This window comes from Xiphophorus hellerii, chromosome 1 (assembly GCF_003331165.1).
Source record: "Xiphophorus hellerii strain 12219 chromosome 1, Xiphophorus_hellerii-4.1, whole genome shotgun sequence".
Classification (NCBI taxonomy): domain Eukaryota; kingdom Metazoa; phylum Chordata; class Actinopteri; order Cyprinodontiformes; family Poeciliidae; genus Xiphophorus; species Xiphophorus hellerii.
The window spans coordinates 6,709,210-6,730,790 of record NC_045672.1 but is presented as its reverse complement, the minus strand read 5'-3'; the positions used below and the strand labels follow the sequence as shown (position 1 = coordinate 6,730,790).

Sequence of the window (21,581 nt, the reverse complement as noted above, 5' to 3'; positions counted from 1 at the left end):
GCGTACTTGTGGCCAATGTCAGCATCATTGCTATCAGAGAATTCAAGTCAAAACGAATTTCATGAAAATGGTGGAGATGTTATTTAAACCAGAGTCACATTAGTACAAAGGCTCATTTATTTAAAATGTATATTGCTCTTACAAATTAAAAGATTTTCCAACAAGAAAAAAAAAAATCTTATTTGAAACTAAACGTTTCACTTTAAGAAAATAAATTTCTCTTTTATTTTCTAATGGTAATTATTAACTGCAGGATGGCGTTTTCCATGAAGTATCCAAGGTGGGACAGGAATTTGAAATATTAGATTTTTTCACAACAAAAACACATTAAGATCTGAGTTTATACTTAATGTAGCAGAAGCGTTATCATGACGCTGAAAATAATCCACAAGAACAATCCGTCAAACTAACTCCTTACGATTCCTTTAGATCGTGACAACTTTATTGTTTTAATTAGCTAGTCAAAGAAAAAACTACATGTTTTTATCAGAATCTTTCATGAATAATTTTTCTCAGTTCCTGAACTTCCAGCAGAGCTTATCCAAAAAAAGGCCCACTTTAGAACTAGAGCAACCTAAGAACAATAGTTTCTTCATCCAGGCAGTATTTTTTTTTCTAAATAGTAATGTTGACTATAAGCACATGCTTATAGCATAAATTGAGCGCATAAAATAATAATTCAAACAAAACATGCCAGAAGATATGATCTGATGAAGTTAAAACATTTAAATCACCGCTGGAATTCCCAGACATCGACATTTACATCATCTGATTGATACAATCCAAACGTATCCTGTTCTCCTTAGGACAGACGGATAAGTTTCAGCAGGCTGGAAGGTTCTGGTCTCCATGACGACTGAATACACAAATTAGGACGAGCTTCAGTTCAGCTGTGTGTGGTCCAGCTGCAAGTCTAGCTGTAGTTCCTTAGAAACACCAGTCTATGAGGCAGGAACTTCTCCCGACACAAAGGGCACTCCGCCTGGATCACACACACACACACACACACACACATTTCAGTGTCATATAAAATGCTATGACTTCTCTGTAGACGATATTTATTTCCATCTTATTGCTGTTGTCAATGTCGCACAGCACAACCATTAAACCATTAAAAATGTTCCCAGATCTAAGCAGAGATCAACCCCAATCAGATGGATGAGTTTTGATCATCTCTGCATGTATTTATTAACATCTTATCTACAGCACAAACCAAACTCTTTGCTGCACAAATTGTGTTTCATTTGCAGGAGGTGGGTTTGGAGAAGGAGAGGGGATGGGGGGCAACTTTGCTCGGGTTTCTAAAGCTAGAATTCTGCATATGGAAACAAAAAGTGTCTGTAAATATAGGTTAATTGTGATTGATATTGTCACTGCAATGTTAAGAAACAGCGACAAAATGACAAGCTTCTCTGATATCGTGAAGAGTGAAATGTCTTCCCATCACATTCGGACCTTATTCCACTTTTCTGAACATTTATTCAGTTGCTTTTCCTTCTGCGGATCCTTTAAATTCACATGCAACATAAAACTGATCTTCACACGTCCGGATGATTCTTTGGCATATGCAGCTCTGGAGAAAATTAAGAGACCACTGCATTGAAAACCTCTCAGTTATTCCACCAAACACTGATTTCTGAACTCTTTCTAAATGAATCCAAACTCGTTTTCTTTGCAATATTCGAGTATTTACTTTACTCAAAACATACTCAGGGAAACTGATCATTTTAAGTGATCTAATATTTTATATATATATTATATATACATGAAAAGTTTGATTCGTGTATTGAAAAGGAGAGTTCACAGAAGAAGAAGTGATGCAGAGCAGGAAGCTGGTGTTTGTTATCAGACGGCTGGATAGAGGTGGGTTAGCTGTGACGTCCATCAGGTCTTGGAGCTGACCAGAGAGTCTGACCTTGGTGTTGCACCACTCGGCGATGCACTCCCAGCAGAACAGGTGTCCACAGGGGGTGCAGGTGGAGTTCCTGCGCGCCTCCAGGCAGAGGATGCAGCGCGCAGGTCGGGGCGTGGAGGCGGAGCTCGCTGGGTGCCGAGGACTGATCACACACAGCAAGCTCTTATGAAGGACTTTTATTACAATGTTTTCATTTAATTAGAAAGATTAACACATTTCTAACCCCCCCAAAAAAACAGCTCTAAAACCGCTGAGAATCGTTTTAACCAGGAAAGTGAGCGTGTCGTGTTGTGGCGCTCTACCTGAGGCTCCTGTAGAGCTGCCACTCCTGCCTGGCTCTCTGCCTCTGCCTCAGGTTGTTGAGCTGCAGACTCAGAGTGACGAGCAGCTGGAGGAAAGATACGCAACCCAGCAGCCGGTAGCTTCTCCTGATGGACGAGTCATCAGCGTTCGGCCCCGTCACACACAGCTGAACACGCCCACACACACACACACTACTGACAACTCAACATTTAGTTCCCTGATCTTAAAAGCATCTTGAAATTCATAAGTATTGCTGTTTTGGTTTCATCTGACTGAAAAAGTTAAAAGTTACATCCTAAAAAATAACAAGGAGCAGCAGAAGACTGAACTTACATGCATGAAATAGTTTCTTTCAGGAGGAAATACATTGAAATGGAATATATATGGATAGTACTTTTTCAACCTCAAGTTGAATATTTAATTACATAAAACTAACAACTGAATGTTAATTTGAAAAAAGTAAATAAATAAAAATAGGTATGTCAAATATAATTTCAATAAAATAAAGATTTTATATTTTCCATTTGCCTGTTTATTATTTTATTCACCCAGTAATAAATACGAATAGTTCGTCTAACTAACCAATTTCCTTAATTATGGGAGACAGGTGATCGACCGACACATGTGAAGCCTATCTGCTTCACATGTAAGTGTTGGTCTTATCTTAAAATCAGCCACCGTTTTCTTTTATTTTGGTCTGACTGTTGGCCCCGCCCATCTAGTCATGTCTACACGTTTGCAGTTAATAGTCAACTCACTGTTGCCAACTCAGTGGCTTTATTGCTGTATTTAGCAACATTTCAGACAAAAAAAAGTGTTGAAATTGGAATCGGCAGCTCAGGCTTTTTAAAAGATCGGTAATCGCCAATTTTCAAGAATAACTGCAGTCCCCGAACTCCTAATGTATAGGGGGAAAAATACATTTAGGTGAAATAATTTACTGAATGCTAGTGTTAATGTAGAGATGGAAATCAACAGGACTGATGCTCCCTGGTTCTGACTCAGACTTGTTTGTTTGATGGAAAGTATTTGGCGGGCAGTCGGTGTCTGGTCTGACTTACGTAGCCGATTCCAGCTGCCCTCTTGGACATGTGGTAGAAGGAGCTGCTGACGTAGAAGAGAGCAACATGGAGTCGGTGCAGCAGGGCCAGGCTCTGCTGGATCACAAACACGGCCGGCTGGCAGGCCTTCCTCTGCCGCTCCGTCAACAGCCCCACCGCGCTCTGCGCCGCCCTCCGGAGCCAGCGCTCCAGGCTCCAGGCCCCCGACGCTGCCTGGCGCCGCCGCGCCTCCGGCCCGCCTTCCAGCTCGTTCTCCAGACACACCAGGGCCTTCTCCAGGAGGTACGGCACAAAGGCGTGACAGAGGACGAAGAGGCAGCGCCTGGCCCGGGACGGGATCTGCCGCCGGGAGGGATCCACCTGGACGATCCCCACATACTCCTCGCCCAGAGTCTGATAACCTGCGCACAGTCCAGATCCATCGTTTAACTGGTTCCATTCATTCGATGAGGTTAGAGCTCAACTTTTAAATTCAAAAATGACCTGAGAGCGTGGTTAAACCATAGTAAGCCAAGTCTGACAGCAGCTCCACCTCTCTCCTCCAGTCCAGCCAGTGTTTGGATCCTGTAGGAAAAGAGGAAAAAAAAAACCAAAAATAAAAACTCTTCATCTGGAAATTACCAGCAAAGATAAAAGGTCGTCGTAACGACCAGCTAAAAACACACCGTAAGAAAATGCTACAGTGGCTTGTAAAAGCATTTGTACCCCTTGAACTTTGCCATATTTTGACACATTGCAACCACAAACATAAATATATTTCATTGAAATTTCACGTGAAAGACCAACACAAAGTGGCATACATTTGTGAAGTGGAAAGAAAATTGTACATGATTCAAAATATGTTTTACAAATAAAAAACTGAAAGGTGTAGTGTGCTAAAGTATTCATCCCCCCCCCATCAGTTGCCTGGTGACTGCTAATGACTAAATAGAGTCCACCTGTGTGTAATCTAATCTCAGTACCAATCCAACTGCTCTGTGTCGCCTCAGAGGTCGGTTGAAAGAATAATGGAGAGCAAACAGCATCGTAAGTCAGATTTCACAGAGTGCTGTTCAAGACGAGGCCCTCCGCCTAATCTTCCAGACTGAACAAGGAGAGCGCTGGTCAGAGATGCGGCCAAGAGGCCCGTGGTGACTCTGGACCAACTGCAGAGATCCACAGCTCAGGTGGGGGGAAATCTGTCCACAGGTATTTAAATCTCCGGGAGCGTCTCAAAGCTCAAAAACGTAAACTGTGGGACCAAATCCAGGAGGAGTAGAAAATGAGTTCAAACCATCTCTTCCATGTATCACAATGAAAAAAAGAGTCGAATCCCAACTCCAATGTTTCTCTGCTCAGCTTTCTAACCAGACAGAGACTGAAAGCAAAGAGAGCAGCAAAGCCATATTAGATGGATTAGCAGCGCTTCATGAGAACCAATGACATTTTTACTGTGGAATATCGTCTCTGCTGCCTGATATTGAGCTGTTACCATGTCATGACAGTCGGGAGACTGCCATACAGCCACAGTCTTCAGTCAGAGGCCTCTTCAGATTCGTTGGAAGACTGACTGCTACTGGAGAGTCTTCCAGTATCTCCAGTAGCAGACACTGCTACTGGCAGAGTTGTTGAAGCACATTCAACAACTCTTTGAATGTGCCTGGATGATATGAAATATGACAATATGTCATTTACCTTTGGGGTGAATAAAGCAGCTCTGAATTAAACTGAAATGGAAACAACACCAGATATCAGCCAACCTGTTCAAACATCAGCATTGACCATAATCCCCTCTGTTTACAGCCATCCTGCAATGTCCTGAAGGGCTATGATGAAAGAAAGGATGTGAATCAAGAAATAAAACTGTAAATGTTACATATCTCTGTTTGACCCATTTGAATCAAGTCAAGGTACCGCTCACGTAGCGAGGCCATGTTCCCTTTTGAATGTCCTACACTATATTCCCCAAGAGAGACAATAAAGATGAAGTTAACTAAAACGTTTGTTGCTCCTTCTGCTCTAGGAAAGCGGGCTGACTGACAGACCAACCCGATGAGTTTTCTGAGTAAAGCAGACAGTTTTACTCTCCTGATCTTTCCGTAACATTGCAGAAGCAAGTGGACCCCTGGCTCTGGACCCAAACCGAGGAGAAACTGCCAGAGATCAGCTACCTGCGACACTCTGGCAGGCTTCGTTAGCGCTGTTCCTCAGGAGGCTCCGGTAGAATTCATCCTTCTGACTGGACCGGATCAGCTGGGCCTGGTTTGCAGGAGCCAGAGGCATCTTAACCCGAACCTCAGGCGGGAAGGTTCACTGCAACACAGTCAGGTCCTCCGGGCAATACGCCCGTGTAGCGGGGCGAACATCTTCTTCTTCTTCTTCTTCTTCTTCTTCTTCTTTAGATTTTAACGGCAGCTTGCATCCAATTATGTTGCACTACTGCCCTCTATTGCCTCCTACCACCTACTCCTCAAAGACTCTTAAAAATCCCAGTGTTTTTTAAAAAACGAAAAATCTTCTTTTTCCCCTCAATACTATTCAACTGATCGATCACCTTCTCAAATTTCAATTCCCTACTAACACCTAGTTCTGTTTTTAATAATCTTCTTTGACTTGCGTATTTCCTACATTTAATCAAAACATGTTCCACTGTTTCTACTTCATCACACCATCTACATAAACCAGTAAGGTGTTTCCCCATCTTAAAAAGAGTTCCGTTTAGGAAACTATGCCCAGTTCTTATTCTATTTATAATTATCTCTTCCCTCCTGTTTAATCCTCTGATCCTTGCTACATCGACTGTTTTTTGTATTCTAAATAAATGTCTTCCTTTTATTTCATTTACCCACCTAACTTCCCATATCTTCTTGCTTTCTTTCCAAATTATACTTTTACCTTCAGATTTAGATAACTTTATTTGCATATCAATATCATCTTTTTTAATTGTCTCCTTAGCCAGCCTGTCCGCTCTTTCATTCCCCATAATACCTACATGAGCAGGAGTCCAGAATAATACAACTTTTTTATTTTGTTCACATATCCTATGATGAACTGCCATAATCTCATATAAAATATTTTGATGATTTTTTGTATGTCCCTTTCCTATACTCATCAACGCAGATAGAGAGTCACTACAAACTATTATTTTATTCCTATTAGTTTCCTCCACCCATTCTAAAGCTACTAAAATAGCACCTAGTTCTACTGCGAATATACTCAAATAATCAGATGTTCTTTTTGAAATACTAATCTTTAATTCAGGAATCACTATGGCTATACTGGTTGCTTCACTTTTAGGGTCTTTCGACCCATCCGTATAAATTTGCAAATATTCATTATATTTATTCTGCATTTGATTATAAAATTCTTGGCAAGTATCTAATGTGTTCCTTTTCCTAATATTTGTTAGTGTTCTGTCTACATTAATATATTTCCAAATCCATGTCGGTCTCAAAGGCCACAATACAGTTGGACTAAATTCCTTATAATATACATTACAAATTTTCGCTCTATCATCCCCAACCCACCCAAAGCTATCAATTTGTTTCTTTCCTCTTTCCCAACACTCTCCTAATAATTTCTTAACCGGGTGATCTGCATTATGTCCTTTTAAACTTATCCAATAATTGACCATTAGCTGCTGTCTTCTAATGCATAATGGCATTTCTCCTGACTCTACTTGTAATGCACATATTGGTGTTGATTTAACTGCCCCTAAACAAATTCTCATTGCTCTGGCTTGAATAACATCTAACTTTTTTAACCTAGTTTTAGCTGCTGATCCATACACCACACTCCCATAATCTATTCTTGATCTAATTAGAGACACATATATATTTTTAAGGGAATCGAAATTTGCACCCCATGTCAACCCAGCTAAACACCTCATAATGTTTAGAACCTTTTTATTCTTCTCCATAATATGTTCTATATGATTTCCCCAAGTTAGTTTCTTATCAAAAACTACTCCCAAAAAACGAAACCAATCAACCCTTTCTAACTCTTTCCCATATAAACACAACTTTTTATCAACCCCTATTTTTTTATTTGTGAAAAACATTACTTTTGTCTTTTCAAGCGGGGCGAACATGTTGGAGAGTCTCCGGTTTGTATCCGGACACAGCGGAGTGGTTTGATGTCACTTCCTGACTTCTTCTTCGTCTGTTTTGTTTATTGGCGGTTGGTAAACAGCTTTAGGAAACACTACCGCCGCCAGCTAGTAAGGAGTGTGGACCAAATAACGAGTAGTAAAATAAAAATAAGTAATAATAATAATAAACCTATATGCTATCATACACGCTACACGGTCTTAAAAAATAAAATATGTCGAGGCAGCTTTTACTTCCTGTGTCATTTTGCGATAAATCTAGGGTATTTAATTTAATTTAATTTAATTTAATTTAATTTAATTTAATTTAATTTCCGTTTAGGCAGTAATATACCAGCTTTAAAGAGCATTACCGCCATCTACTGGACGTACATGGAAAATTGGAGATTTACTGCCAAATATTTAATTAAATTTCGATTTGTGGATCTCGTCATTTTCTTTTTTGCCTCTGACACTGGATAGTGTTTTTCTCTCTTAGTGACTGTATGCACTTAATTATTTCTGTAAGGGAATTTCATTTAATTTGTTAGTGAAAGGATCATTTTTCAGCCTACATGGAAAACATTCTGTGAGTTTCCCGGTGACCAGAACGCAAAAACAACTGTTTGTATTGGTGATGGCATTTAGGATTCACAATCACATTCACGTCCAATTTTAATTTACTGCTGATTGTCAAAAACACCAAAATCATGAGAAAGTTACAGTTATTTTTGGCCACATGCTATATACTTTACAAAAATATTTTTTGTTTAACAAAGCAGACCCTGGGCATTTATATGATGTTATACACTACATTAGCTATTTTAATATGTTTATTTTTGTTTTGTTTTGTTAGATATAAACTAATTCTCTTGTTGTTCATATTCAGGCCTGCTGTGTAAAACAATGTCAGAAAACACCTCACCAGAATCACAAGGGTTTTTCCTCCAGTTGGGAAGGGAGTGGGTGGTTAAAGTGTTAAAGGTGATTAGTCATACTAGACATTCAGCGGCCTCGTGTCCACACATGCACCTTACATTATCTGCTGCTCTCCCAGGACACCGGTGGGCAAAATTAAAATTCAGTAACCTTTCCTCTGTATTCACGTCTCTCGCATATCCATGTGAAAGTCAGTGTCCTAGCTTTCCTCCTCCTCTCTCTCCGGCTGCCTCCAAGCTGCTTACTGCTGAAGGACTCGCCTCATGTCTCCTTAGATTTAGCTGATAACTAACTGGCCTCCAGCTGTTTTCTACAGAGCCAGCGCTCGTATCCCCCTGTATCGCCCTTTAACAGTACACACTGGAGGGGTTTTCACGGCCCCTACCTGTTCACCAACCCAGCACTCGAGTGTGAATAGCATCTGGCTCTGACAGAACAGACTTCCCAAATTCTTTCTTGGGGAAACACCAGACATGTTTCTTGTTTGCATTAGTCATTTTCTTCCACAGAAAATTGAAAACTCTTATTCTTTGCCCCAACCACCCACCCACCAGTATAAGACATACAGCCCCCACCCTAAATCAGGGGCAAAATGGAACAACATGAACAACATCTGAGAGAACTCCTTGCAGCTTTGGAAGAGGGGCGACGGTGGCGGTGGTTGGGGGAGGGAGTCAAACTGTAGATGAAATCACTTTAGCAGTTCTAACGTAACACATACAGCAAATTTAAATGTAAATAACCATCCAAATGAATAGAATTAGGCATAATTGAATATAATCCAAGTACATAGCAGCATGGTGTTAATATTAAAGCTAGCAATAAGCTATTTAGAAGGATGATCACTAATCAGATTCAGTCAGGTGTGAGAATTCAGGCATAAAGGAAGTACAGAGCACGTACTTCCTTCTTCTTATGGACGAGTTGTGTTTTTTAAAAAAACATTTGCCATATTGTGATGTTGTGTAACAAAATGTTTTGTTTGGTTGTGAATAACTAATAATAAATGCTGAAAGGAATGATTAACAAAATTACTAATTACCAAGTCAGTCACCACCTGATTATCTGGAAATAACAGCCATATAGTTTTCAGGCTCACTTATTGCTTTTGAATACCTGCCTGAGAAGGATTAGGTATTAAATGACAAAAGAAGGATTGAGTTCAGAACGAACATTCTTGAACTGTAAGCCTCTGGACGTATAAGGGATAAAGAAAGACAACTTTCCTACAAAGGTTAATTAACAAAAATAATCCAAAACAAAAATAAGAATAAAACCAATTACCAATAAAAACGATGTAATGATGTCACAGGTTTATTCGGTGGAATTTGGAAATGAGGTCTAATTAGATGGAAGTTGATTAAGATTAGTTTGCAAAATATGTTGTGAATTACTCTCACAGTAGCACCAAAATATCTAAGAATACAACACGAACTAACTCATTCAAAGATATATTGTAATCTCATAGTTCAGTATGAAGGTGTGGTTCAGTTCTTCATGGCTGAGTCCAAAAATTGATTAGCCATAACCATTTGAGCTGACAAGCAATTAAACAAGTGGACCTAATGAAGTGACCTGGTGAGTAGAAATGGTTTAACTCCAGAAGTTTGGGTGTAATTTCCAAGGGGAGATTATCTGCCATATTGGCTTTAACTTCAGGGTTTTATGGAGAATCCAAGTTTGGTCAAAGTTCACTTTTCCCAGCTTGGACCATGAAGGGAACACACTGTTACAGCCAAGTGCATCACATCTCCCTGGACTGAACACAGAGACTTTCCTCTGCAGGAAACGGTCAAGCTTTTTTTCCTTTGCCTGAACGTTTTGCTTCGTGTCTCTGCTCCATAAAAGAATAGTTAAGATCCAAATACTTGTGTTTGTTAAACCAAGTCATGTAAATGAAGCAGGGGGTTAGATTTGATATCAGTTTGAGATAAAGTAAAAACATTAATGGAGTGAAATAAAATAAGAAAATGCCCTACAGATATACAACCCAGCTTTCTGAACCCGTTGCCAGGAGGTGTTAATTCACATATACATTCATTCTGAGCTGATACAGAGCAGCTGAGATCTGCTTGGAAAGTTGCAGAACCAGTTCTTTTGTCTAATCAGAGCTGCCAGGGTGGTGTATTATAACCTCCATCCCATTATAAGCCCACTCCTATCTTGTTGCAGACACTTTTCAGAGCACTTGAATCAACCCTTGGATCACGGCCCCGTCCATCCCACTCACCAGGAAGCTGAACTTTGTTCGAAGCGAGGGGGGAGGAGTCAACGGATTGCCTTTCCCTCCTCCCTTCAACTTGGCAGCTAATTGTAAGTTGCTGCAGAGGAAAGGTGGAAGGTGTGGGAAGTGCTTCAGTGTTTGGAATAAACCGTCCATGGAACCGTCTGTGATTTTACAGGTAAGGCTCTCTGGTTCATCTCCGTGTTCACTCCAGTTAACATCATTATGAAATGACATGTAGGTTTCTGCCTTAAAGCCTTAGGGTTCAGAATGCTTTACTGATCACAGCAGCGGTATACCTGCAGCGCATACCTGAGCTCCTGCTGCAGTCGTGTTGAGGAAAGGTAAACCAGTCACTTCAGCTTCTAGGATGTTTATGATTCAGTGTAAAGGTGTTTTATTCACCATCTTTGAGCTTATCAACAGCTAGACAAGGAGGAATAACAATCATCAGACTTCTAAACACATAAAGTTACAAATGTCAAATGGTGTAAATTATTTTCTAAATAAGAAACATCCATTCATCAAGAAACATGTGCTAGGAAGTTTACTCCATACATTTCTTTGCTGAATGAGTAACTTAATTTTTATTTTTTTATTTTTTTTGAGCAACACTGTAAAATCACATACAAATCAAATGGGAAACAGTGATTGAGTTGCCACACAGTGCTGTCAAGAGAATCCATTAGTCAGAAAGACAGCAGTCAACTCTGGAAGCTGATTTGTTGGGAAAGTTTTAAAGGCAAACATACATGACTCTGACTGAATGCTTTTTAAAGTTGTTAGAGCTCTAAACATCTAAAATGTTGGGACTTTCTGGAGTAAGATCGATTGAAGAAAAACCACCAGAAGAGGCACATTTCATGAATTCACTGATTTGTGGAACAGGTTTGCATGCTTCATCATGTTACACTGATGGTTCCCAAAGAGTTAATAGAATGTGGCAATGAGTCCCAGGTTTGAATTGTCCACGAGGGACCAATGGATTCTCTACAGATGTTTAGCATATGCTATTGTGACCAAGTTTTGGTACACAGCTCCTTCGTAAGACAAAACCAACAGCTGCTGTATGGGAAGATGTCAAGTTTAAGATGGAACTCATCATGGCCTTTCCTGGCTTATGACTGAAGAGGAGGTGCAGTGCTTTATGTAAAGTTAGTTGGCTTCTGGGCGTGCCGTGGTGGCGTGGCGGTTGGCGCGACCCGTATTTGGAGGCCTTGGGTCCTCGACGCGGCCGTCGCGGGTTCGACTCCCGGACCCGACGACGTTTGCCGCATGTCTTCCTCCCTCTCCTTCCCCGTTTCCTGTCAGCCCACTGTCATATAAGGGACACTAGAGCCCACAAAAGACCCCCTGGAGGGATAAAAAAAAAAAAAGTTAGTTGGCTTCTGTCAGTTCTATGATCACAATAGGAATATTTTATCTTTGCCAATAGATCATTTGAATTGTTACTCAATGAAACTTTAGCAACTCACACAGATCATGGTCAGTTGTGTCAGATGGCTGTACACACTGCTTTGGTTCTGCAGGATGTTTCTTCCTGTTAAAGGGGAGTACGTGCAGTATGAGGGACTGGTGTAAAGTCAGCGACACAATGCAATCGATTAGCTGCTGTGTCTACATGCTGATCTAGTAGGAGAGAATGCTCCAAGTCAACGACTCGATGCAAATCTGCTCTTGGAGGATATGCCACGCTGTAATTAGACAATAGGTTTTTTGTTTTCCATAGATGATGTCTTCATTTTAGAATTGAATTCAATTTAGTTTAAATATATATCGCGCATTTACAACAGATATTTTCCTCACGCCTGTTTACAGATGAGTAAAAGTATAAAATTCCAGTTTATTCCAATTAAATCCATGATGACGATGCGTTTAGCTCCAATTCCATGCTGCCTGTGTGTAGTTAAAGTCAGCTGATTATGTAGTTCACAGGAAACCCAACTGATTGCATAAAGCTGCCAGTAGGGGGTGTCTACCCACCTTGCCATTGGGTGGCTTGTGATCTGAACACCCACAGAAACAACACTACACCAACCAACCATTTAGATGCCATTGGGTGACCGTGATGTTGGGGATGTTTCAGGCTGAAAGTTGCCTGTCGGGACTAAGCTAGAGGCTCTTGTTGAAGTCCCTCCCTCCTGACCTCATTGGAGCTGGCTGACCTGATGGAAAGGTAATGTGCCCTCACCCTTTAGTCCCTCAGAGTTCTGGCTGGTGTCAGTCTAATGGGTTGTGTGCTGGGGGACGGAGGGTGAGGGGCCACCATTTTGGGGCTCGGCCTGCATAGCAAGCTTTACAGATGACTTACTTCAGATGGCTTTTCTGAGGTAGTACCTGGTATCTGGCTGGCTGAGGATGCTGCACCCTTTGCTGGTGTTTGTGGCTGAGAGATGGATGCCTCCAATTAATTCATCATACTTTTGCTTTCTTTCTTTCTTTCTTTCTCTCTCTCTCACACACACACGCACACAAGAATAGTTCCTTTGTTCGGTCCTTCATTTTGGACTCAATTAAAGAGAGGTGCTGAGCCAGAAAAAATAAAGAGGTTGACATTGGTAATCTCAGGAAAAATCGACATTGTTTTTTCAAGAGGAAATGCACATGCTTAAGGAAATAATCTCTAAAATAAAACAAAAGACAAAAGACAATCTCAACAATGACTATGAACAATATATAAATGGAGAGCAATATGAGACAAAAGCAGAGCGAGAAAAAGAAATTCTCCAGCAGCTTAAGCCCTACAGCAGCCCTATTGCTGTAGGGCTTAAGCCAGTCTAACCATAAACTTTATCAAAAAGGAATGTTTTAAGACAGGATGTTTGCCTTAAGAAATAAAACTGGGAGTTGGTTATGGAGGAGTGTGATAACTAAAGATCTGCCTCCTATTCTACTTTTAGAGCCTCGAGGAACCCGCAGTAATCCTGCAGTCTGAAAGGAAAGAGGTCCAATCAGACCTCTAACATAAGAAAGAGATTGATTATCACAATATGTAAGAAGAATACTTTCAAATTCTCTTCTGCTTTTACAGTCAATGAAGAAAAACTAAAAAAAAAGACAATTGTACATCGCTTTCATCTTCATCAGATTTATCAGAAAAACACTTCTTCACTTATACATTTTTCTTTGTTTTTTGTTGCTAATGTCATATAAAATGATGTTCCTGCTTGCTTTTGATTAATTTTACTTTTTCACATCCGCTGCTAACACATCTGTTTGAAGAGATTGTTTTATACAACACTATGCTAACAGAGAACAGAAACTGTTGTAGATTGTGTGAAGGTGGGCAGTTGTTTGTGAACTTGGCAAAAGGGGAATCCTGAGCATGCCTCTCTGGCGCATGAACAACGAATGCACCTACAAAACTCGCCAGGAGGAAGAAGTTTAACACCTGGCAGTCAGAAGTTTCCCTAGCAACCTCAGGAACATCTGCTTCACATGAAGCATCACCGGTACGTCACGTCTGGGACTCAAGTTGTTGTTTTGTTCTGAACGTTGTTCGGAGCCCGTTGCATTTAGTCCCACCATGAACGGAACAAGTCATGTTGAGGTTTAGGCTAAATGCTGTCGACTCTCAGGCTTTGCTGCATTGTTTCTGTTTCTGACCTTCCTGTTTTGGAATCTCATGACGACTCAAATGGAATAAGAGTAAAACTATCACACGAATGTCAGCATGCTTTTTACTAACCTTAGAGTGCACCCAATCAGATCAGAGCCATGATGTAACAGGTATATCTTGGGATTTTCCATGTCTGGAGTCTTGTTTCAGAGCTTTTTATGAAACAAAAAATGTCTCTGTAAGTGATCTGCCTTAGCTAGCAGATTAGATGCAACAAACACAAAAACAGCCTCCCGGTTTCCCAACGTTTCATTCTTGATGGCTGTTTCCTAAGGTAGTTCCTGTTTGTGTTTACCAGATAATCTTGAGTATTGCAGGTCCACGTAACCTCAACTCAGGTGTCATAATCATGAGGGTGATATGAAGTTGTCTGAAAATATAAATAAGCTCTGACAAAGTGATGACTCTGCGGTAACAGCAGTATTTGCACTGTTCTCTCTGATCTGATGGCCCCTAAAAACTCACCGTCTGCTTCACGTGTGCTTGGACACCAGATTATTTGCACTTCATGAAGTGTTTGTCAAGCCATTCCACAAGTCCCATTGTCAACTTTCATAAGTGGAACACAATCTCTAACTTTGAAGAAGTCATGTCTAGAAGGTTTTATCCTCCCATTCTGCCTCTTTGTCTGGTGCCTCTGCAGACGCATGAATCATGGAGTCTCACTCAAGCGCATCTTTTACATCCTGAGTAATTATGTTGTGTTAGACCACCGACTTCTTCTCCTGCAGCACCCGGAGGCAGGAAAGTCATAGATCATAACATGCAGACAGTGCCTGTATTCATTGCAAATCTTATGTAGCCCCTGGCTTAATGTAAGTAGCCTATTTCAGTGAACTGGAGGCAAGAGCAGACCTGTTCCACATCCTCCATGCAGACTGTGAGGTTACCTCATCGGTGTTGTATCATCTGACTTTTATTAGGCCATAAGACAAAACAAACAAGCATTGTGTGCTGATAGGACTTTCATATGCTGCTGCAGAGATGGGGTTATGTCTGAATGATTCCTCCAAAGTGTGATGTTTCAGGAGGCTGCTTATGGTCAGGCAGTCAGTAGGTACTTTAAAGCAAAAATCTAAATGAGTTCTTAGGTTTCAGAAAACTAAGCTGAGAGATAATAAAACTCAGAACTTTTTAAAATAATAAAGCTGAGGTGTACTATGTAAATCTCAGAGCTTTCCAAGCTATTCTTTCTAAGTTCATGCTGCATTAGCGTATCCAAAGAAAACACTTATGTTTGTGTGATTTATTTAAAAGTAGTTTGAGTTGAAGTATCTTTATTGTCAAATGCAATAATCCACCTCTTTAAAATCAACAAATTATGAATTTGTGGTACAGTCCAAGATCCAGAGAAGATCTAGAAGCAGAGATCTTCTCCAGCTCTTAGACATTAGTCCTTCAATCCTGGAAATATTCTTCCGTTGATAGAAGGCTGACTTTTTAACCTGATGTTTCAGGTTTGAGTCCATTAGTGCACCCAGATTTCAGGCCTGATCACTAGTTTCTAGTTGTAAAAACTGACTCAAGGAAAGTCTTTATTCTCTAGTTAACACTCAAACCAGCCAAATACTGTACAAGAGCATCCAGCCCAGCACTCCAGTTGGAACATGGTGGTCGACCGTGTCGAATGCTGCATTGAGGTCCAAAAGTAACAGCACTGTGGTTCTTCCACAGTCTGCATTTATGCAGAGGTTGTTCGTCAAATGTTCAACAAGTGTTAAGAGAACTGAGGCAAACCAAGCAGAGCATTAGATGGCCTTATTGCATTTTCACACAAAGCTGATGTGATGTTGTTCTGAATTTTTATGGGTTTATGCTCATCTTATTAGATTGTTTTTCTAGAAATGTTGTCTTTGTGAGGGTAAATCAGCTGCTGGTTTGAATGTCCCACCAACAATCACAGACTGCCAATTTTGAGGTCAGAAAACCTCAAAATTTTTCTGATTTCCATCTTACTCAATCAGTAAGATGGAAATCTTACTGACTGAGTCTGGCTTCAGTATATTTAGTCCCAGTGTTTTTGTTGCCATTAGCATGGTAATATTAGTAGTGAAATATTATAATGCAAATTCAAAAATGAGAGAGTAGAAACCAAAGGAGACGAGTTATGCACCAAACAAAATGACCAATTTAAGCTATAAGTCAGAAATTCTTCCTCCTCCATTGCTTTTAGCAGTTTAAATAATTCCTCTGTTGCAGAATCTTCTCCTCCAGTTTGCTTAAATCACAACATATTGCTCTAAGTAGGCTGCTTCAGCTTTTGTTTAGTCCAAAACACAGAAATGTTTTCAGAAGGCTTTCCATGTATCTGTCATCAGCACTAAATTTGTCAGTCCATTGGGAAACTGCAGTGCCACCACCCGGCGGTTATCACAACAGTCAGTCATACTGAGCTTAAACGAAGTGCAAGCAGGGCAGCAATTAACATGTCTGAGGCGTGAAAAGCAACAAAAACAGCAGCGAGGATGAAAGTTCCTGCAGGTTCAAACATGACAACTGCTTTGACATGCAGAAGACGGCGCAGGATTTTCTTCTTCTTCTCTACATATTAGAGGGAATTATGATTCAACTTTATTCCAAACCACACATGCCTTCACCTTTTCGATAAGTTTTAGGCTCATTTAACGACCTTTTCGGTGTTGCAGATTATTGTGTTTTTTTTTATATATCAAATCATTTTCTACTTTTTTATTTCATCCATCTGCTCACCAGTTGGCTTGACATTTTCAGCTGCACTTCAATAACTGCAGACTGTTCTGACCCCAGGCGAATAAAACCACATCTGACTTCTGACACAACTTCCTTCGGCTGTCAAACGTCTGATGCTGTAAACAGTAACAGCAAAATGAGTTCTGGGGATTTTTGATTGTTCCCTGTCCTTGGCTATCCAGGCTGGACGTACAGCTTTAACAGTCATACATTTATGTTTCATTCTGCTGTAAAGGGAAATTATTCTTTGTTAAAAAGAATGAACAAGTGATAAAATATCACATTAAGAGGCTCTGACGTCGACACTAAAGATGGGTCAAAACACACATTAAAGAAAACTTTTGATAGATTATAATTATGTGCTCTGATGCGTCTTGTTTGTTAGATTAAAAGAATATAAAAAATAACCTATAAAATGGTACTTTGTTTTTTATTTAGTCCATATTTCTGTATTGAACTGTTCTTTGTATTGGTCTGATTACAGTAATCTGTAGGTTTATCAGCTGTTTGCAGAAAATTATCATAATTAACTGAAACGACAGTTTAAAAACATCAGTCTTTGTATTGTTAGTCTATATAATGTGTTTCACTTGGTGAATTAAGTTACATAAATTAACTTTTTAATTATATTTCAGTTTATTGACTATGACTATACAGACTCCCTCTTTTCACCCACTCCTCTCTGGATTCTCCGGTCTTATCGTGTTCTCAGTCAGCAATGCTTCACGGTTTGGCTTTTGTTTCCTTTTTGACGTAGTCATTTTATTTAACAATTTTCACATGTTTCTGCCTGCCTCCTGCCTGCAATTGAGTCCTTACATCAGGGACTGATAATGTTCTCGGCTTTTGTCAGTTTTACTGTAATTGTTCAATTTTTTTCTTATTTTTTTCTGCAGACTTACTAGGATTTTAATAGTTTCCTTCCTATTGAACCAACAATTTTACCTACACGTCTGAAGACTCAATCAAATTAAAAGTATTCTGTGTGTTTTCTGAACCAAACGGAGACGGTCCCCAGAGCTCTGGTGTGACCTGATGTGAAAAGATGCTTCTCTGTCCCTTTGTGGAGTTTTTTTTTTCTTTTTCTTTTTCCAGCTGGGAGTTGGTTTGTAGCAGCTTTCAGCTCAGTCAGTGGGGATTTAACAACACTGAAACCAAAAACCTCACCTGGTATAAAGGGCAGAGAGGGAAAAAGCCACCTGTTACTGCGGATCTATGTGGATTTGAGTTGCAGAATAAAACTGACTGAAGGCTTCATTTAACCAGGATGGCGCCACCTTCTGTTTGCTGCTGAGATAGAAATATTTAGTCTGCTGTAGCTTAGTGAGCTCCAGCATGCAGAAGGTTTTAGAGCGAGTAGATCCAGTCAAAGCTGAGACGGTTTGGACATGCACAGAAGAGTTAGAGTTGATATAATGGACAGAGGATGATGAACACTGAGTTGCTGGGGAGGAGCAAAAAAGCAAAAGGACAAAAGAGGTTTATGAATAACGACAGGAAGGTGTACAGGTTGTCGGTGTGGCAGAGGCGGGAGCTGAAATGTGGTGAGATGGACGTAACGGGATTTAACCCGAGGAACCAGTGAGGTGCGAGACCAGAAGTGTTAAAGACTGTGGCCGACCAAATCTTGACTTGTCTACGGAAATTTCTTCATGTTTTTCCTTGGCAGACATTTATCTGAAAGATACATACTTCATGGAGGATGCTTATTGTCCTAAGGCTCCACAGTACCAAAATGGAAAATACCCAAAGTTTTTAACCCCTGCTGCGTGTGTTTAAGATGCTTTAATTGTGTTTTTCAAACAATCAACTCAGCTGAAGAATTTGGGAGGGAAGCCGTTGGTGCATTTAATACCCAGTCTATACTGCTGACCGAGAAAATGTAAAGCCCTGTAAACAAATGAATGAAACAACTTCCAGGGTGCTAATCATCCAAACACTGTTAGCAGCTTTTTCACTGCATCCCTGTGTGTGTCTCCTGTGCGAGTGTGTGTCTGCACATGCCTCTTGCTCATTCCTCCGCAGCTTAGGAAAACAGTGAGTGCGCAAGCAGGTAGTCACAACAATCAGAGCTACAAGCTGAAACACTCTAAAGCTGGCTGACTCTCCCTCCGACGGCACCCCCAACACATTATCCTAAAGCTCTTATACTTTCAGAATCTATCAGTATCCTGTGTGATTAATAGGACTGTTATCAGCAGGGTGTATGGAACTGGTATTTATGTATTTCCTCCTCAAATCAAATGAATGTGAAGCGGTCTTTCCCCTTGAAGGTTTAGTTAGAGCTGAGGCTGTGAAACAGAGGAGCCCGACATGCTTGAGCTTGCCTGAAAGTTGTTACACGGTGCAACAAAAGGGTGTTGACCCAAGAGCTTCAGAAACTTTTGTTCCATATGACAGCCATTACTCTTCGTAACAGCCTTGCTAAACATGTGCCAGTGGTGTAAGAATCATTGCAGCAGCCTGGAAATCTCTCTGGAAATGACGCATCCCGCTGGTAGTTAAATAACGCAACCTTCTTCCCCTAATGATGATCTAGAGCTTACACAAAAAGACAGGGAAAAACCTAAGATGCAAAGTTAACCAATATGCTTCTGGTGCCATCCATCAATCCATTAATCTGTGATTGATGGATGACAAGTTGCAGTTATCAATCATCTGTACAGTTCATGCAAGCTAAGCTTCTTGGTTAATGATTCTTTTACACTGAACGTCCCGAGAGCTCTTGGGTGCCAGCAATTCCCAAGTAGCCCTGTTCAATCTCCATAAAAACCCTTCTGGAGACTTAAAAAACCTCTACCCAGTTGCTGATTTCAAAGGAATGACACCTTTGACAAAAATAGGTAAGCATGTTTAATCTGTCTTCTTCTTTTGTTTTTTTTTTTGAAACCTATACTCGTATTTCTTATTCAAAATATGTGGTGAAAATGTAAAAAAAGGGACATCAGTGCATTTAATGTCTGACAAATGTAAATATGGAAATAATCCTCCAGGAAAGACACATTTGAACACATTTGTGCAGCACAAACAGATCATGAGGATGTCTATAATTTGGGGTCCAGTGGGAAGAGAAGGTCTCTGACTGGCCGGAGGTTTGATTTCAGCTTCTCTTCACCACATCGAAGTGTCTTTAGCCAAAACACCGAGTGCCAAGTAGCTTAGCGTTGCTGTTTTGGTGTGTGAGAGCGGATAATCTGACTTGTGCTCTTGTCCTGTGAACTCTCAATCAGGTAAGAAATGTAATAACTGAGATCAAAATTAATAGTAAGCGCCATCAGAAGCTGTTGTACTGCTTTACAGTTTAGAAGAGAAAAACTGTGTTTTGCTCTTTTGTGGCCTTGGATGAATTGAGAAATGTGAGTGAAAAATGGCTACTCCTTCTTTTCCAGTAACTCAATGATTGTGAATAATTAGAAGGCGGTGCTAAGCTTCCTGGTCTGAACCCTGAGATGTCAGGGTTTTGGAGAACTAATAAATCCGGCCTGATTCCTAGAAGAAACATCTAATCTACATCCAAAGTAGGATAGATGCTGTCTGTTTGGGCCAGAGCAGGTTTGCATCCAAAATGCCCGCCAGTTATCAATGTAGCCCACATTACGCTGCATAATGCATCGTCTTAATTCAAGCGAGCTTGGGTTCATCAAACAGACGTCAATTAATAAATAATCATTCTCTCTAACATTTTACTCCTATTTAGGACACATTACATCACAGTGTGTGTTTGTTTACTCAAATAGCTGTGTGTTACAGAGACTGACATCTGCACCAAAAAATGTCTAACCAGAGGAAACAAGCTGAAGTGTTGCACATGAATGACACACATACACACACAACCAGTCCTGTTGTCCAGGTGGGGTGTGTGTGTGTGTGTTGGATTCCGGCAGGAAACGTGCCCATACCTGAATGCTGACGGACAACCTCCGTAAGACAAATCCCAACACGTTCTCCAGCCAACCTTCCACTTCTAGCTGACACCCACACCACACATCCTTTAAGCACTATAGTCCACCCGTTTCTTGAGTGTGTAGCAGGGTGGCAGGTCTCATGGTTTGGTTTTTTCTGGAAACCTTCCCTCTGTGAGGCAGCTGCGTTCTCGTGCGTTCAGCTTTGTGTCGGCAGATTCTCCGGAAGGATGATTGCAGGAAGGCAGGTAAACAGAGGAAGCTTATGTTGGAGAGGTGAGGATATGTGTTCAATCCTGGTCTTTACACCTGTCTGAGAAAAATGTATGGTCTAAGAATGGTCTAATGCATTTAGACCATTTCCGGTTTTGTGTACGGATTTTCTTCAACCTGGTCAGATTTTTAATATCCATTAAGACAAAAAGTGTGAAAGACGTGTTGGTTTGCGAGATAACCTTCAATTTTCTCTGCATGTAACAGAAGCAGACCATGACAAAGGACATATTTTGGATTTGATTAGGTTAAAAGGTCTGAGAAAAACACTGATGTGGTTGATGACACTGTGTCCTGATTAAGACAAACATCTCCCACGTAGCACCAATAAAAGTTGATAAGAGATCATTTGAAAACATTGCATTAACGATAACAACCCGGATTTTCTAACCGAGGTCTTACATCATTACACACTCTGCCTTCAGCCTCTGTTGAAGACCTTTTAAATAGTTTTAGCTCCATGACTATAATGGATGGCAGTTCTAAGATTATGAGATTCAATCTAGTGTAACGTAAGGGCAGATGTCATGATGTGCTTTCCGTCTTTAAGCATTTTGCACAGAGCCAACA

The 21,581-nt window shown here is 40.5% G+C and overlaps 3 protein-coding genes across 5 annotated transcripts in view; 1 reads left to right on the top strand and 2 right to left on the bottom strand.

Moving 5' to 3' along the window:
• The window catches only part of LOC116721371 (tumor necrosis factor receptor superfamily member 14-like), a 1,133,408-nt gene that overhangs the window by 277,495 nt on the left and 834,332 nt on the right, over positions 1-21,581 (bottom strand). The window lies entirely within an intron of this gene.
• On the bottom strand, positions 58-5,622 carry pex10 (peroxisomal biogenesis factor 10). Of its 2 annotated transcripts, XM_032564954.1 has the most exons (6): positions 5,430-5,622; positions 3,763-3,843; positions 3,280-3,680; positions 2,218-2,384; positions 1,916-2,057; positions 58-982 (listed from the first exon to the last, which is right to left on the bottom strand). In XM_032564954.1, the coding sequence occupies exons 1-6, from the start codon at positions 5,539-5,541 to the stop codon at positions 914-916; spliced, it is 972 nt and encodes a 323-aa protein (XP_032420845.1). In that variant the 5' UTR covers positions 5,542-5,622; the 3' UTR covers positions 58-913. The 2 variants fall into 2 exon arrangements, with proteins under 2 accessions (XP_032420845.1, XP_032420835.1); XM_032564944.1 differs by having other exon boundaries at positions 58-2,057.
• plch2a (phospholipase C, eta 2a) overlaps positions 10,585-21,581 on the top strand; it is a 156,933-nt gene continuing 145,936 nt past the window's right edge. Inside the window, exons 1-2 of one of the 2 annotated variants that reach the window (XM_032564309.1) lie at positions 10,592-10,686; positions 13,409-13,500. The gene's annotated coding sequence lies outside the window, so the exon portion shown is untranslated. Of the gene's footprint in view, positions 10,687-13,408; positions 13,501-21,581 lie in introns of both variants that reach the window. The other variant, XM_032564301.1, reaches the window with a different exon arrangement.

Excerpts from the sequence above, each read along its gene's own strand:
- pex10 (XM_032564944.1), bottom strand. The coding sequence starts at position 5,541 with ATGCCTCTGGCTCCTGCAAACCAGGCCCAGCTGATCCGGTCCAGTCAG. Across the intron at positions 2,385-3,279 it reads GGGCAGCTGGAATCGGCTAC|CTGTGTGTGACGGGGCCGAA; the intron begins GTAAGTCAGACC and ends GGGCGTGTTCAG. Across the intron at positions 2,058-2,217 it reads CAGCTCTACAGGAGCCTCAG|TCCTCGGCACCCAGCGAGCT; the intron begins GTAGAGCGCCAC and ends GTGTGTGATCAG.